Genomic DNA, 18223 nt, shown 5'->3' with positions numbered 1-18223 from the left:
GAAAATATCCAGCTTCTGAGGACATTCTGTTACTGATAACAAGATTTTAACACTTGAGCAAAGTAGTTACAATTTCACTCAAAACAACTGAACTAAAATTCATTAGGACATTTAACATATTTCTTACAGACCTAGACTTTTTATGTGCTAGTATTAAAATAATCCTTATGCTAAGTCCAGTATGAAATAGCTCTCCCCTATACCCCCAGTGTTGCTCAAAAAAGATTGGGTTTTGTTTCACGATATACAAATTTTCATTTCAATATAAAAATCAATTAAGAAGTATAGGTATAAGAGGAGAAAGGAATAATGAAATTGTCTGAAACACACATACACACACACAAAACAACAAAACCTTACCACCAAGCTTGTTCCCGTAAATCAAAGATAGAGCATTGATTCTATGGTTATCAATTTTTTTCTTCCTACTTTTCCTTCTATTATTTACATGACAACAAATCTGGTTTCCCTCTTATACCTATGGACTGTGCCTTTTTGTTATAAACACTAAATATGAAGAATTGAAGTTTTTATAGAAATAGACTTATTTTCCCAACCATAAACTTCTCCATCCAAGTTCCTTAAGTTGTAACCAGAGGTGGTATTCAGCAGGTTCTGATCAGTTGTGGAAAACTGGTAGCAGAAATTTTGAGTAGTTCGGAGAACTGGCAAATACCACCTCTGACTGGAGATTTTACAGTATCCTTCCTCTGCCAGACCCACCAAGCCACTCCCACAGAATCGGTAATAAAAAAAATTGAATCCCACCACTGTTTGTAATATAAACAGCAAATCTGCTATGAAATTTCCTAACAATAGAATATCAATTGTTGAAGAGGAAGCTTAGTCAATGAACTTTCTAAATATCTATAATATAAAGAAACAAAAGAAGACAAGACTCTAAAAGGACACATTATAAGAGAAAGTCTGTTAAAAACTTTAACTTCTATTTTACTTCTAACATCACTGACCAATGCTTTTTATTTCAAGGACAATAGTAAGCAAGATCTAATCACATATGCCAATATGATACATCTGAACTTATTAAGAAATCAGACACAATAAGAATTGCTTAATAATGGGAGGAATCTACCATGGTTAATGAACGTGCAAATAACTGGAAAACTAAAAAGCAATCTCAAAGGAAAGAAGGACCCTGAGAAAAATGACAGAAGTTTAAACACACAGAATCAAGATGATCAAGATATAATTACAAATTATTAATCAAGTATAACAACATAGAACAAATTAAAATTATATGATACAATGGATGCAAAAGGAAAAATAACAAAAGGACAATGGGAAGAACTATGGGAAACATTAACATGATTTGCAGCAAGCAACACTTTGAAAATATGTATAAAATAAATGGTTATGAAACTCCATCAATTAAGTCCAAGGACACAACGATAAACCTTGGAAATATCACAAGGAAGGATTATTTTACTATTAGATATCGTTTTTGCCAAAAGATTCAAAACTACTGGAAATAAGTATACCGAAACTTCTAAAAACATTCTAAAAAATAAAATTCAAATTTAAACCAGTAATATTTGTTGGTTAGGACCTCACAGAATATAAATGAAAAGTGTCTCAAATTGTTAAAATATGTGCTGACAGTAGCAAGAATCAATTTAGCACAATATTGGAAAACAGAAATGTTGCCATCAATACAGGACTACAAGACTAAAAATGGGAACAAATGCAGCAAAGGAAAAAAAGACTATATACTCTTAGTAAAAATCTAAGCAAGTTTAAGCAGGAATGGTTCCTTTATACAGATCACAAAGGAAGGCAAGTTAAGACGCTCAAAATATGGTTTTTGAAGAAAAAGTGAAACTGCTTTAAAAATCATCAACCTCATTCAAATGATTCAGAGAGAAATGAATAATAATAAAATAAAATATAAAAATATTCAAGTAGCAGTTAGAAGCGGGGGGGTGGGGGGTGGAGAGGAAGAAAGGTGCTACTAGAATGCTTTTTCCTAGTCTTTTCTTTTTTCTGTTTGTTTGTTATGTCTTTTAAAAACTTTTTATCGTTTCATTTTTGTTTCAATTTATTTTATGCATGTATATGTATTCTTTTCCCCCCTTGTCTTCATTTTGCTTTTTTGTTCTTGTTTTTTTTTCCAATTAATAAAATATAAAATAAAACTAGGAAAAAGCAAAGCTTTTGTCGAGGCAATCAGCCGGTCTATAGTCAATTAAACATGATAAATATACCTCTGTGGTTACTTTTTTTCTTTGTTCTCCTGCACCTTCGGTCCCTGAAATGCACAGGTTTGCTGACGGCAGTTGAAAGCAATCTTTGCATACCCGGTTTTGGCGACTATTATCAGCAAGAGTCTTAAATTCAGAACATTTGGCACAGATAACCTGGATTAAACAACAACACCAGTATTAGGAAAAAGTATCCTGATAACAGCATTGATTTCTGTTCCTAAAAGCAATTAAACTGAATTGTAGCTCTAAGATTTCAGTACCAATATCTAAGATATAGTTACCTCCTGCTTCTTCATCTACTTGAAAAACATTAAGGAATAATAACACTCTATGTTATTTTCTCTACAAAAGCAAACATATAGATTTTCCTTTTTATTCAATGTTTTACAGAACTATTTGGCTTTGATATTTCTAAAAGGTTTTCTGAAAGCTTATTAGAATAAAAAATTTAAAGAGACCACTTATGAAAGGGTATTGATTGGTGCTTTGTAAATCGGACATTCACTTTGCAATCTCTTCATTTCAATATATCAAACTGTCATGGTCTCCAGTGCTGAGGAACCTACTCCGAATGAATGTCAGCCTCAGGACTCAGGGAACAGCCAAAAATCCGAGGCTGTCTTCACCAGCAAACACCAGAAACAGTGTTGGACAAATCACATGCTGGAATTCTCAACTTTGAGTAGCCACCCAGCTTGAGAACTACCAAACTTCAGAGGGCTGAGTAGTGACCATATCCTTGAAAAATAAGAGCAACAATAGTCTTAACATCTGGCAACTTGTCATAGTTGTTCTTGGCTGTCTGTTGGAAACAACTGTTACATCCTTGGATCCATGCTCCTGATTCTCTGGATACCATGTGCCACTTGAAGTTCAGCAATTTCACCTTGGATCCTTTAGTGACACCTGAACTACTACTGTTTGTTGACTATGCTTCCATCTGCTGATTCTGCTTTGGTCTCTCTCAGAAGCTTCCTATTTGTAAGCAGTGCTAGTACATGCATGCACATACATGCATCTGTGGTCTGTAAACCTTTGCCTGTAAGCACTTAAAAATCAAGGTTAAGCCACTTAATCAACTCTGTCTCTTGCTCAGCCAGGGGCAGGATAGACAGAGAAAACAATTGGGACCCCCAATTTAATTATTTCCAAATTGAACTTATCTTATTAAATGTATCATTATTATTTACTGAATATTTTCAGGATCAGTGTAGCAGTTGCCAATAACAACAACTTTTATTTGAGGAAACAAACAAATAAAAAGAGGGAACAATGCTATAAACTGAACACAAAAGTATTGACATCCACTAACAGATGGCTAATTAGCAAGTTCTTTTTCATAATTTTTATAAATATCAAATAAAGCATAAAGTAGAATATGGAACAGGAAGCACCTCAGATTGGTATTTTTGCAGTCAGTGTTTAGCTCTATTGGTGCAATTTATTGAATCATACCCTCTGAAGTTATAGGGTAATGTGACTGAAACCTCAACAAAATGTTTAACAGCCCCCTCATGGAAAAACAAAACAAAAAAAAACCCCTCAATCTGAAAATAATATAGTCTTTCATATCTAGGATATAACCTTGAAATTGGATCCAAAATACAATACTTGGTAAAACCACAGCTTAAAATCAATATATAAACTTTGTATGTGTTTGAAGTTAGGATATACTCTATGCATGCAACATTCAAGCAAAGAGTACATTATTTGTGGGGAAATATTTAAATAATTTAAAATGTATAATGCATTAAATATGTTAGATGTTGATGGCACCTTTATGTTTCCTATTTAATCCTATTTCATATTTAAGGGGGAGCTGGGGAAAACTTTCTAAACATTTATTTTTTAGTAATACCCAGCAAGAAATTAATCCTTTGAAACAAATGGCAAGAAAAACCTGAAATGTCCAAATATAATTTCAGTACAAAAGTTGCACCAGTAGTTTACATGTTAAAATAAAATTTTCTTTGTATGGTATATAGAATATTTATATCTGTATCAAAGAGATCAGATGTCAGCTTTAGCAGTCACTGTAAAGTTTCCGTCAGAAATGCCAACTACAGGCTAATGAAGTAGTTCACTGGATATAATTAAAGGACTAGATCGCATCCTAGCTCTCCAATACAGAAGAGAAACACAGTTGTTCTTAAATCATTTACATCTAAAAAGATCACATGAATCAGCTCGCTTTTGAACCCTCTTCTCCATAGTTCAATGCAATAAATCACACTTCTACTCTTCCCTGTTTTAATCTGCTTGTAAACACCATGCATGATACAGCTGAAAGGTATCTATTGTGGGAAGCAATGGAGTTCTAGATTCCAGCATCTGGCCTGGAGAGTTAAAACAGCTGGACTACAAGTGATGGAACGACTGTGCCCAAAAGCCTAAAGCAGAGCAATAATCAGTCACCTTTCTCATATTGCTGAACTCTCAGCAATCCCAGCGAAACATGGCTAAAGTGGGTGTTACAGTTTAGCAACATCTGGAGGTTGGCAATTCTGAATCTTTTGTCTAGAACAGCAACATGACACTGCATCATTGAATGTAACTTAGCAGAATTGAAAAATAAAATATAAAACATTAAAAAGCCAATGTTCTCATGTATTAATTAACTGGGTTCGTATTATGCCTTTTATCTGATAGGTATACACTGATGAGTTGAACCATGTACAACTTGAAATGGTAAAACTTAATGGTTGAATTCATACTTTAAAAAAACATAAATTGTGTTAAAAAATCTAAAACGAATAAATTCCACTGATTTTAATTTGCTACTAGAAACTTGTGTTTAAGATGTGTGAATTCCAAAAGAAGTATGTAAATAGGAGATATAAGTGCTGATGCCTTTTCTTTTGATGGGTGAGAGCACATGAATATTTACTGAGCCCCTCATCAATCTATTTATATAGCTATGTCATAGAAAAAAATATTGAAAGTTAATATGTGTAATAAATAATAGTAATGTGGTATTTTCTTAGCAGAATCTTGAAGACAAAGAATGTCATGTCACACATGCATGATCAAAATTAACAGAAATAATGCGGTTTTTATTCTAATACTTACTGCCCCACACTGTTTGCAGTGGTGTCGTCTTTTTGTAATGGAGTTAAAGCTTTCACTGCAACTTTTGCAAGCTTGTTTCTCTTTATCTCTTTTCGATTTTGAAGATTTTCTGCAGCACTCAGGCTGGAATGAAAAATGAAATTTAGAAAGATCACTACAAATCAATAAAATGCAGCTCAACTCCTATCGTATTATCTAATATCAGTAAGGGACATATTTAAACTATGCAAAGAGTAAAAGTACATTAAAATTACCCAGATCCAAAGTTCATTAATCTGATCACTTTTAAAATAAACATTAAATAACTTTTGACAAAGCCTAAAGTTTCTAAAGCACACCTAGATAGTAACCATTACAGATTTTTGGCAGTCTATTTACATATTGGTAGTCTCTCAATCATAATATATGATCCACTTCATCTTTCAGAATCTAGACCTCGTACCATAGAAAAAAAGATGCAGAAAAATTGGGAAACTCCTGGAAGTCTTCAGTTGATGTGTCATTTCTTTATACAAGGATACTCAAATTACTGCAGGGCTATCTAGATAGCACCAGACACTTAAGAGAAGCACAAAAGTTCTTCTGAATCTTTAGTATTCCATAAGATCCATCACTATAAATATATGAATTAAAGCTTGTTGTATTAATATATATTTTGAAAATCTCTGCTTCATGGACAATGAACAATGATCCTATGCTGGAAAAGCAGGCAGACCTCTCATATATCAACATAACTTGACTGGACAATCAGCCTATAATAGGGATTTGGGTAGTATATCAACCTCAACACCAGAACAAGAGGGGATTGTAATATTCTATGTGAATCTGATCATGACCAAGTGTGTTTGTGATACAAATATCCTTATGTGAAATCCAGGGACAAGCTTGTGCCCCTTACTGCTCAGCTAGCAAACAACACCTGCTGGGGGGCAAAGCAAAAGAAAAATATACATGCTGTCCCATCAGGGATAATTTTGGACATTGTCATAAGTGATGGCCATCCCCATGTTTTTCTCTTTTCACTTGCAACAGTATATTTTAATGCTAGATACAAATTCAAATCATTTATTGGGGTATGGTCTGCCAGAGTCTTTATAAAGACTGCCACTAAATTGGAACTTCTAATGGGAAAGGTATTAAAAATTATTAAATACATGAAGAATGTAATTGCATTTAATTAAATGTTAATTACACGTATGCTGATGGGAAATTAAGCTTGTTCTTGTCCTGGTTGATGTCATGTCATTACCCACTTGGAATCCCCTGGTCTCTTCAACAAAGCTTACAACATTAAAAAGAAAAGAAAAGAAAGCTATTTCAAATGGCTGATGAAATTACATGAAAATATAATTAAGTCTCATATATTTGATTCTGCACACTGTTTCAGCCTTTTGAACGTTTTGGGAGTTTTCATTTTAGATATGTCAACAAATTCATCACAAAAACTTCAAGGAAGAGAGAGCTTTTTCCCACTAAGGCAGGGACAGCCTGCAAATTTAAAGTAGCAGCAGCAATAGGAACAATCTCTATTGCTTTGGAATTAAAAAATAAATAAAAAAACTATTGAGGATCATTTACTAACATATATAACCCTATCTATTTTTCTCCCTGAACTTTACCACTTTAGTTTTCCAAACTAATTGTGGTCATATCTCAATGTGCAAAGGTTGGTGTTTGTTTGTTTTTTGCACGCTTAACAGTAGGAACAAGGTGGCTTCTCGTCTGCTAACGATTATCACCACCAAGTGGCGGATTTTGCCTCTGCTGTACTGGTTAATTATCTCTTATCAAGCACAAGATCAAGTAAAAAAGAATTACTACATTCACATCACCATGTGAAAGTATGATGCTTCAATTTAACATCGTACCCCTCCTGTGCATTTTAAAGAGCACTAATTTTAACAGAATTATTTCCTTTTCTATTAAAAACAAAGGTCATACATAGTCTATTCAAATAACATTCATTATTAAGTAACTGACACAAGTGACATTCTAAAGAGAAGCACTGCTAAACTGCAGTAGATCCAGAAGGCTGATGACTAGCTGACAACTCTTAAGTGATCTGTAATTAAAGTAACTATTCCCTTTCAATGAGTGGCAGATGGGTGGGATTTAGACGAAGAAAAAGATAGACATTTCTTTTTCCCCAGGGAATCCAGTGCACCAGTACATCCCAAAACACTGTAAAAGTATCGGGCTGGGATTGAATCCAATATTCAAAAAGTCCTGAAAGAACGGGAACCAATAAGAGAAATTAGGCTGCTAAATGATTAACAAGGTTTTTTTTTGTGCGTGCTTTCTTCTATTTGCTTCCATTCTCCCATGTCCTTCAGTCTTGTTTTAAAGCTAATGATTTCATAGAGTTCAGCCTCAACTAACTTGATGCATGCAGATAGATTATTTTCTCAAATTTTACTTTGTTGCCTTGATTATTAATAAACACCCTTCATAGCGTTCTTCTTAATCCAGTGTTGGTTCTGTACTACCATTAGGCCCTTTAGAACTGTGTGAGCTTGGTCATTTTGATAAAAAGGGGAAACTGGAGCCACTTATTTAAAAGCTTGGTCTTTGGGAACTGAGGCTTCTAGTATGGCACATCAAACCTCTGGGTGAAGGAGGGACATCTCCCATTTCAAGGACCAATGAAGGCAGCATAACTTTCTGCCTGGCTGGACTTCACAGCCACATTCAGATACTGCAGATGAGATGGGCATATGTGCAAATCCTAAGAAGGATCTGGCAGGTTTATGTATGGGTTAGCAACAGACAGCACGCTGTTCCCCCATTATAAACTTACCAAGTTAATATTTGTGTGGCTCAAATAACTCACGATATTTGTACTTCGTTTTACCTTTGGACACATCTGAAAAGCAGTAACACATTTTGTATCTATCTGCCATTTCTACCACAAATGAGCCAAAGCAACTGAGATAATGGAAAAAATTGAAGAGACAGCTGCCAACCAACAACTCCTGCATGGTTAGAAAAAAAATGGGCTTTGCTCCTACACTTCAAGCCAAAGTTTCTTAAAAGTAGAACCAGAGGGTTTCAGTAACTTCTCTTAGCAACATATTTATTTAAGTGATATGAATCAATATAAATGATTTAATAATCATTCATTCAAATCATTATTCAAATCATAAAAACATATGAAGAATAGTTGCAGGAATTGGATATGTCTAGTCTAGTGAAAAGAAGGACTAGGGGTGATGGGATAGCAGTGGTCCAATATCTAAGGGGCTGCCACAACGAAGAGGGGGTCAAGCTATTTATCAAAGCACCAGAAGGCAGGACAAAAAGCAATAGATGGAAACTAATCAAGGAAAGAATCTAGACCTAAGAAGAAACTTCCTGGCAGTTAGAACAATTAATCAGTGGAACAACTTGGCTCCAGAAGTTGTGGGTGCTCCAACACTGGAGGCTTTTAAAAACAACCCATTTGTCTGAGATAGTATAGGGTTTTGGACTTTGTGTAAGATCATAATTTTCACTGCTAAGCAAGTGGTTATTAAGTGGGTCATGTCAATTTTATAATTGGTTTTTTTGCCATGGTTGTTAAATGAATCACTGCAAGTTGTTAAGTGAATCACACAGTCATTAAGTGAATCTGGAATTCCTCCACTGACTTTGTCAGAAGCCAGCTGAGAAATTCACAAACAGTGATCACAGGACCTCAAGATGCTGCATCTGTTATAAATACCTGCCAGTTGGCAAGCATCAAATTTTGATGCTGTTGTGGGAATGCTACAAAGGTTATTAACAGCAAGGACCAGTTATACTTTTTTTCAGGGCCATTGTAACTTCAAACAGTTGCTAACAAAATGCTTGTAAGTTGAGAACTGCTTGAATCTTTGTTTGCTTTGGTTAAATAAAGTTATATTCTTATTTTCTTTTAAATTATTTAAATGCAAGAAAAATGTGTATGCCTTAGAAGAGAGAAAATCTTATTTTTATCAAAATAATAAACAAATTCAAGTTTTCCTTATATGGGGTTGTGGTAAAACCACTGTAATCCAGAGGGGTAGGGAATATGTTTGGTCTTCTACTGCTGGTATTATCTATATTTGTTCAAGTGGGGAGGGGAACCTATCCTCTTAGCATCGCATTCTCTCTCTCGCAGCAATGCTTGTACACCACAAAGGCCAAAAATATCATTTTAAGTTGAGCTATCTTCACCCAAGGCAGCACAGCATCTTCAGCCAGCCCTGATTGTAGGATGGACATTCTTTTATCTCTAGGAAACGCCTCTTCTCTTTTCTGGTGGCACCTGCTATAACATTCATGTGCAAATATAAAGGGAAAGATGCATTTTCCTCTCTAGCAGCACTGTCTATTCATATGTAGATTTACACAGACTTAATAAGGCGATCAGTTACTAGGCGGAAACACAACTGATTAACTAGCAACAATTTCTATTATCAGATGGCAACCCTAATTATAAGGAAGTCTGGTGTAGCTGAATTAGGCAGAGCAGTTAAGCCTAGAGTTAAATGGGGATTTTCATAGGAAAAATACAATCTGGTATTTGAGCAACTGAAAATTTGAAGCAGTCTGTGGGGCCTCTGTCATATAATATATGTACATTGCTATGGTTTATAGTGCCTGCTTGAACATGTAGCAAACTCAGTGATGGGATTCAAAAAAATTTACTACCGGTTCTGTGGGCAAGGCTTTGTGGGTGTGGCAGGGGAAGGATGCTGTAAAATCTCCAGTCAGAGGTGGTATTTGCGGGTTCTCTGAACTACTCAAAATTTCCACTACTGGTTCTCCAGAATTGGACAGAACCTGCTGAATATCACCTCTGAGCAAACTGCATTTAAAGAAAGTACAGAAAATTAGGGCTTATAGGTTTCATAAATCAAAAATATGTTAAAGCTTTGTATTAGAAAAGGTAAAGTATAACCTTTACTCATGGCAAAAATGCTTTTGTAAGTAAAATGGAAGGAGGAAATACAACTTATCTATACCAGTTTCTGTTTCCTACACATGTGCATGCACAAATGCACACACGTGCACTCACACAGAGAGCGCCCCATTAAACAAAGCATTCTGACATCTGCTTTAATGAGGCATCAGTTTCACAACTGCTTACCCCTGCAGATGTGCTGCTACTGCTGTCTGTTCCTGGCATAGATTCCATGGAACTGGTGCTCACTATCTGAAAAACAAAGAAAATTGGGGAATCCTGAAATTAGACTCAAAGGCTTTAAGAAATTAACAAAAAGATAATTCTAAATAAACATTTAAAACATATAACAATTTTTTTTAAATAAAAATGTTTGGTCTAGTGCAGGGGTGTCAAACTCAAGGTCAGCAGGGTGCTTAGATCTGGCCCATGGAAATAACAAAGGACTGGCCCGTGGCGCCTCTGCTAGTGAAAGCAGGGCATGAGGGGGTGTGTGCCTCGTTTTCAGCCTGGACGGCCTCCTGCAGCACTCTGCTGGGCAAATAGGGCATGTGGGGAGCTGTGCTGGTTTTGGCTTGCAGGGTGCTGCTGTCTGCCCCATCCCCACCCATTCCCCCAGTCAGCTCATGGAGGACAACTACAATGGTGATTCAGCCCTCCAAGAAATCCAGTTGGAAACCCCTGGTCTAGAAGTTAAAGCACCAGGCTAGAAAGCAGTAGAGTGTGAGCTGAAGTCCCACCTTAGCCATGAAAGCCAGCTGGGTGATTCTGGGCCAGTCACTCTCTCTCACCCCAACCCACTTCACATGATTGTATTGTAGGGAAAAGGAAGAGGTGGGCAGTGTGTTGGATATGTTCATTGCCTTCAGTTATTTGTAAAAATAATAAAGGCAGAATACAAATAAACAAACAAATAACCCATCACAAGTCAGCCCAATAATCCCTTGTGTTGGCCCAAGTACATTAAGAAAGATCAGCACATCGTACTTTCTGGTGCTATCCTGACATTTGCAATTGACCTAGAATGAACAACTGGCAATATGAGGGCCGCACAACAGTATGTTAGAAAGGTTTTCGAGGATACCTAAAATTTTATGAATGATTGATATAAAAATAAGTGAAAAGCATTTTACCTATTATAAAATTTTGTTACTTTTCACATTTATTTATTAAGAAAAATGATTCGAAGCTAAATATTTGGGTGTGACAGAAGTATGTCAACCTTTGCTTTCAGTAACTCTTGGGCAGCAATAAATGCAACTAAATAAATGAACAAATAAAATGTATTTTGACTCCTTTATTTAATTGGGTGCTCTTCATCTAGTTTTAGAGTTTGTATGGAGAACTGATTACATTTTGGGTCATACTTATGCATAAATGTTGAAAATTCAAAAAGAGTTCCCAAACTTCTAAGCACTACTGTATGTATATATTAACAATAACCCAGAATAAGTTTGGAAAAGCATCTCACCAAAGATCTATAGGGTTCGCCCCCGATATTTCAAAAATCTTTGAAAACTTAGCTGTTTTTCCAGGCTTGTATTCCCTAATACCCCAAATATTTCCAAGTACTTTGGGTAGAATATTTGTTAAACCCCTAGAAGTCTTCTTTGTTGTATTATATATTTGTACTTTTCTTCTATTTTATTGTGCTTTACTTTTTAAAATGTAGTTTGTCTAAAGTCACTTGGAATAGGCAACTGCTAAATCAAATCAATCAATTTAACAAAATTTAATTTAGAATTCCCATTTCTTACATTTTAGCCTTTCATTTCTGCCCTGCAGGTGAAATCCAGACCTGTCAAAAGATCCCACTGAATACCACCAAATAGGCGTCATAACCAAACTCTTCGGACAATCTTGTTAACTGTGTGAAAATGTGTGTCTGCCATACAATATATCTAAAATGCTTAGATTACTTACTGATGAATCTAGGAAGTGCTCATCTTCTTGAGAAAAAGAGTTATTAAAAGCCCTAAATGTTTCACTGTTCTGCTTATGTTTTTCAATTGTTGCTTGAATAACCTGTGGTAGTTTCAAAGAAAAGTAATAAGTAAAAAACAATTTTCAGCAAAGTCTTAGACCAGCAAAATACACAGTATTTTTTCTTAAATTATCATTAATAGATTTCAACTGTTCAACAATTGTACCTTTTCAAGGCTAAAAATTATTCTGAAAACTGAGTGTCTTGCAGATAATGAAGGGCTAAGACTTTTTTGCTAATTGAATGCAAGCTTTATCTGAATTGTTTAGTGAAAAGAATGAGAGAGAGAATGGATCTCAAAGAAGGAAGCAGATGAGATTGTAACACAGAAACCTGTTTGTTTCCATTTTTCAAAAGTTAAATTGCATTACTGAAATAGAGGATATACTTATGAAAATGGAGTTAGTGCAAAATATGATCTCATGGATTTTAATTCAAAGCAAATATTGTGAATGAATCTTTGTCTGCTCTGAAAAAAAACCCCAAAAACCCAATCTCAATTTCCAGAGTGTGGACTTCAATTGAGATGCAATGCCTGAAAGACTCCAGCAAAGTGAAGGAAGAAAAAGTTATGAAAGAGACATAGCTCAAAGCAGTGGGGAGCATGAAAAGGTGTGTGTGTGTGTGGGGGGAATCTGCCTTAATTATAATCTAATCTAATCTTAGGTGAGAGTGTAGAAGTGGGATAAATACAATGAAATATATATTTTAATGTGAGATGTTTATTTATTTTATTTATTTTTTATATCATCCGTCTCCATCACAGAGGATCTCTCATATATAATAATATAACACACACACAAGCAATCTATTATTATAAACTACCGTGTTTCTCACATAATAAGGCCGGGCCTTATTTTTTTTTGAGCCCCGAAAAAACGGCTAGGCCGTCTTTTCGGGGGTAACTTAATTTCCCCCCTTTCATCCTCATCTAGAGCGCCCCGCGGGCAGCCTCGCCACCAGCCGCTCCTAACGGGCGATCATGGCGAACCGCAGAGAGCTCCCTACTCCCACCAAACACCTTTGCTGCAGACCCAAGACCTTTGGCACCTGCCGCTGTTGCTTTCCCTTCTGCCCATTCCGCTGCTGTTTGGAGTGCCGTTGGAGCTGCTGCCGCCGTTTGGAGCTGCCGTTTGGAGCTGCCGCCGCCGTTTGGAGTGCCGCCGTCACGTTTGGAGCTGCCGCTTCCATGTTTGGAACTGCCGCCGTGTTTGGAGTGGCGGTGGTGCTCCAAACAGCGGCAGTGCTCCAAACGTGGAAGCGGCAGCTTCAAACGGCGGCGGTGGCTCCAAACGGCAGAGGCAGCTCCAAACGGCAGAGGCAGCTCCAAACGGTGGCAGCAGCTCCAACGGCACTCCAAACGGCAGTGGCAGCTCCAACGGCACTCCAAATGGCAAGTCCCCCCACCCTTCCCCCTATTTTGCATGTTTTAAACTAGGCCTAAATTTGGGGGGAGGGGCTTAATTTGATTTTATGCCTAGAAAACATGCTGGGTCTTCCTATTGGTGGAGGCCGTATTGTTGGAGAAACACGGTATTATAATACATATGTCATGTTATATCACATCATATCATTCCACCGGTTGTTAGTTGAGGATCCACTGCAATCCATGCCATTACAGGCTTATTCCTTTCCAGCCCTTAGACTCAGTAAACTAAAGGACTGTCTCCAGCTCTTCCCACCCGCCTAGTGCAGTGTGAACCCACAGCCATCCTTGGAAGCCACAATTGCCTGAACTGTGCATGCAAATTCAAATGCACAGTGGCCTGGGAAGATCCAGCTGCTCCAGCAGCACAGAGCGGAGCAAGAGAAAACCTTGATAAAATAGATATTACCTGAATCCAATCTTTCTTTTCTTCTTCTGTCCTATAAAATTAGAACAAAGGGTGTTTGCCTTTCTTTTTATAATATCCATTCTTTGATAACCAGAGGTAAAGAATTTAATATGTGGAATTGTTTTAATATCTGAAAGAGATAAACTAGGGAGCAAAACTTCACATCTTGCTAGACCTCACGTTCCAGACAGCTAAACTAAAGTCTCTGTTTGTTTCTGCTCTTGTACTTCTGTTGCAAGGCTCTGGAGAACCATGAACAAAGAATTCCAGAGGCTTTCTGTCCCACTGTGCTTTTTCACTCAGAAATAATGCTACCCTCCAGGTAGCCTCCACCTTAAGAGTGCTCTGTGCACACTATACTGTCACTTCCTCAGATTTCTTCTACTCTTCACCTTTTCCAATGAGCTAAACAAACCAGGCTCCAAGGGAGGCCAGCTTTCAAGGCAGAAGCATTTGGAAGCACCTAGTTGCTTCATTGGATCTGTCTTGTTGAAATTGCAAAAGAGGGACACAAAAAGCTCAAGACACTGTTTCAGAGGGCTCCCTTGAAGCACTTCCTTGGCACTTTCCAAGAGGAAAAGTGAGGGGTGGGTAAGGGAAGTTCTCCAGTGCTTTCTTCCCCTTCCCCTCTCATGAACGTTTATGAAAGATGGAAGGCAAAGCCATCCCCCTGAGGGTTGATGCCTCAAATATTTCATATTCCTTGCACTGGGATCTCCTCAGGATCTACACATTCTCAGTGAGAAGGATATAATCCTGACTCAACACTATGCTCCACTTTTGCTCTAAGTGAACAGCAATCCTTCTTTGCTGGGATTGAACATAAGATTATGACAGTTAATAGTGTAAGCAAATATAATACAAACAAGATGCATCAACTTTTTTCCTTTTAATATTTGTTAAACATTACATTAGAAGTTTAGGATGGGAAAGGTCCAATTCAAGATATATTTAGGAGAAGAAAAATAATCTATACCTGGCTTGTAGCTCCAAGGATCTTTTCTTTCCTGTTATTGAAAAAGTATGGGTCACATTTTGCTTGACTATTTCCTGGACCTAGAAAACCAAATCAACATTTTGGCATTTTTTTTAGTATTTAATTCTCATCACGATCAGACAAACCAATATGTTTCTCTCAATAGGAGAGAATAGGAAAAATGAATTCCTTATTAAAAATAAAAAAAAATATCTTAAACAAGACTAGAAATACATACATCAGAAACTAAAACCAAAAGAATCAGATACAAACCTGCAGTCCCGCAATATCAATCTTTTCACGAACACTGAATTTCTGGCCTATCAATCTCAGTTTTGGAACACAGTATAACACCATACTGTTAAACTGTAAATAACAAAAGAAATATTTGTTATGTAATTATTCTTACATAATACTTTCATAAGAATAACATATATATACTTATAACCAAATACTTCCTTACATAGCTTTTTAATGAATCATAAAACACAGCTTTATTAAATAGACATTGTACATTCTGCTATGTATCAGAAGATTCTAGAATCAGGAGATTTAGATGTACTACATAGTATACTTTCAGGGGACTTTTATCTTCCTTGTAATTGTACCCTTCCTTAATACCACAAATAATCTGTGCACAATCCCTTTAGGGCATGTCTGCACATGTACTGAGTTATTGTTTTGTATTATATTTATTGTATTTGTATTTCCCTATTCTCTAGGACTTCAAGGCCACATACATAGGTCTTCCTAATTTGTTTTGATAATTACTAGATAGATCTAGTAAGTAGTCTTACTACTAGATCAGTCCAGAGTCACCCAGTGAGCCTCATGGTTGAATGGGGATATGAATGTGATCCAAACTGCAACCCTACATTAAACTGTTCCTTAAAAAGGTAAATTCTTAGAAGAATTCATTTGATGTAACAGCAGATAACTGTGCCAACATTATTCTGTTCCATCTTTATCCATATTGGAAATTTGATATACAGGTAGTCCTTGACTTACAACAGTTCATTTTGTGACTGTTCAAAAGTTATAATGGCACTGAAACAAGTGACTTATGACTGTTTTTCACATTTATGACCATTGCAGCAGCTCCATTGTCACATGATCAAAATTCAGATGTTTGGCAATATGCTTGGCAATAAATATGGTTCATATTTATGACCGTTGTAGTGTCCCAGGGTCACACGATTCCCTTTTGCGACCTTTTGACAAGCAAAGTCAGTGGGGAAGCCAGATTCACTTAACAACTGTGTAAATAAATTAATAACTGCAATGATTCACTGAACAACTGTAGGAAGAAAAGTTGTAAAATGGGGCAAACTCACTTAACAAATATTTCACTTAGCAACATAAATTCTGGGCTCGATTGTGGTCGTAAATTGAGGACAACCTGTATTTAGATAGAATTGCAGGATAGCAAACTCCAGAATTACTCTTTTATGCTTCATTATCTCTCATTGACAACATTTCCTCTTACATATTTCCTTTATTATATTTAATAAGCCTAAATTTAAGTTTCATTATGTATGTAACCTCACAATAGAGGATTCAGGGACAATAAAGTATATTGCTGTATCAAACACAACAGTACAAAAAATGCACATGAAAAGAGTTTTTAGATATAAAAATAGGTAAAGACTTGCAGATTTTTTGTAGGTTCCTAATTATAGTTTTGTGCTAAAGTTGCAGAAGGATTTATTTTGCCTATAAACATATCAGATCACAAACCACAATTTATATTATGGCAATAAATTAGAAACTTAATAACATGGATTGAAGTTGTTCTACAATTTACACCGTTTTATCCATTGTTATGTCTGAACTCAGAATTCTGGCTGATTCCTGGTGTGCTTTTGTCCCCTTATCAAGATTCTCACCAACTGATCAAAGGTAAGATAAACATAACTAAGAAGGAAGACACAGCTTTGCATGCTAAACAGCGTTTGCTAAATAACACTGTTCCACCCGGATTCTCTTTACTAGCAGTATTCACATTCAAACACATAAAAAAAACACAATCAACATATCAGCAAAAAACCCCAACAATTTATTCACACACAGACATACAAAACCCTTTGCTAAGACTAAAGAAAAAAAAAACCAAACATCAACTATTCCTAAAATGTTTGGAATACTGATAGCACCAAGTGGACTGATCGTGAAAGAATAAAAGCTATCTATGAGAGGTGGAAATATTGTTTAAAAGCTACTGATAGAGTTTGCTGAGTGTGGGCAGGTGTGCCAAGGATTGATTAACCTAGTCAAAGAAGCTTATGTGGACAGAGTAAAAGATTTTATACCAAAGAAACCAAGTGACTCACCAGAAATAAATACCTATCCTGTGCTGTGCCATTCTTTGCTGACAATTTTTGAATGTGACCCTCTTTAATCAATTCATTGGCAGGGTTAACAATATCTTCTTCTCCACCAAGGCGTTCATACACTTCTAACAACTTGTGCATCTTTTCCTACAAGAACAAAAGAAATACACAATACTGGTACTTCTAGTATTTGCTAATTTATTATAAAGACTTTATAAGAGAAGGCAGTTCCATTATTTAATAAAGTAATATGTTAGACATGAACTTATTATTCTCAACCTTAATTTTATACTCTTGTACAAAATAAGTAATCAGAACAGCTTTTTTAATAATAGAAAAACTCCACAGGCAACCATAGCACTGGGGACACATTTTCTGTTAATGTCACACAATGTCTTCTAAAAAATCTACAATTAAACCCACATGCCTTGCAAAGAACTTAAACACGTATGCCATCTGCAGTAGTAAAATACCTACAATAATATAGACTCATGGGACATTTTACATTCTACATTCAATAAAGAGAGATAAAAGCTGTCTCAGCCACTTTATATAGTGAATAAGAATAATTTCTACTATCTGTCTTTTTGAGTTTTTTATGAATTCCATGTTCTCAACACATTTCTTTTTATTTCTTTTTTCATTTATTTTCATTTTGCGGTCGCAGATGACAATTTTCACACATTAATAATTATCAAATAAAGTCAGAATAATCTGATTTTTAAAATTGGTTCCTATTTACCTCGTAGCAACATAAAATAAACCTAACAATACCCACTTAACACAATTCTTTTACAGTGGCTTACCACATAAGAAATATTTAGAATTATTGCAAAATCTGCCTGTGTACCAAGCAATAGGAACAAGTCTCAAATAAAATAAATAAAATAACATATGGTAC

At 35.9% G+C, this 18223-nt stretch overlaps 1 protein-coding gene across 2 annotated transcripts in view; it reads right to left on the bottom strand.

Moving 5' to 3' along the window:
• FGD3 (FYVE, RhoGEF and PH domain containing 3) overlaps nt 1–18223 on the bottom strand; it is a 108936-nt gene that overhangs the window by 3463 nt on the left and 87250 nt on the right. For both annotated transcript variants that reach the window (XM_087954789.1, XM_026677297.2), the window contains exons 10-17: nt 17323–17469; nt 15266–15358; nt 14993–15072; nt 14017–14047; nt 12121–12222; nt 10384–10449; nt 5292–5414; nt 2223–2375 (exon numbers count right to left, since the gene is read on the bottom strand). In XM_087954789.1, the coding sequence (XP_087810915.1) occupies nt 2223–2375; nt 5292–5414; nt 10384–10449; nt 12121–12222; nt 14017–14047; nt 14993–15072; nt 15266–15358; nt 17323–17469 (795 nt within the window). The remainder of the gene's footprint in view (nt 1–2222; nt 2376–5291; nt 5415–10383; nt 10450–12120; nt 12223–14016; nt 14048–14992; nt 15073–15265; nt 15359–17322; nt 17470–18223) is intronic.

This window comes from Notechis scutatus, chromosome 2 (assembly GCF_049901735.1).
Source record: "Notechis scutatus isolate UNSWTSFEM ecotype Mainland chromosome 2, rNotScu1.2, whole genome shotgun sequence".
In the NCBI taxonomy this organism is placed as follows: domain Eukaryota; kingdom Metazoa; phylum Chordata; class Lepidosauria; order Squamata; family Elapidae; genus Notechis; species Notechis scutatus.
The sequence above is the reverse complement of the archived record's forward strand: the minus strand, read 5'-3'. Positions and strand labels throughout refer to the sequence as shown.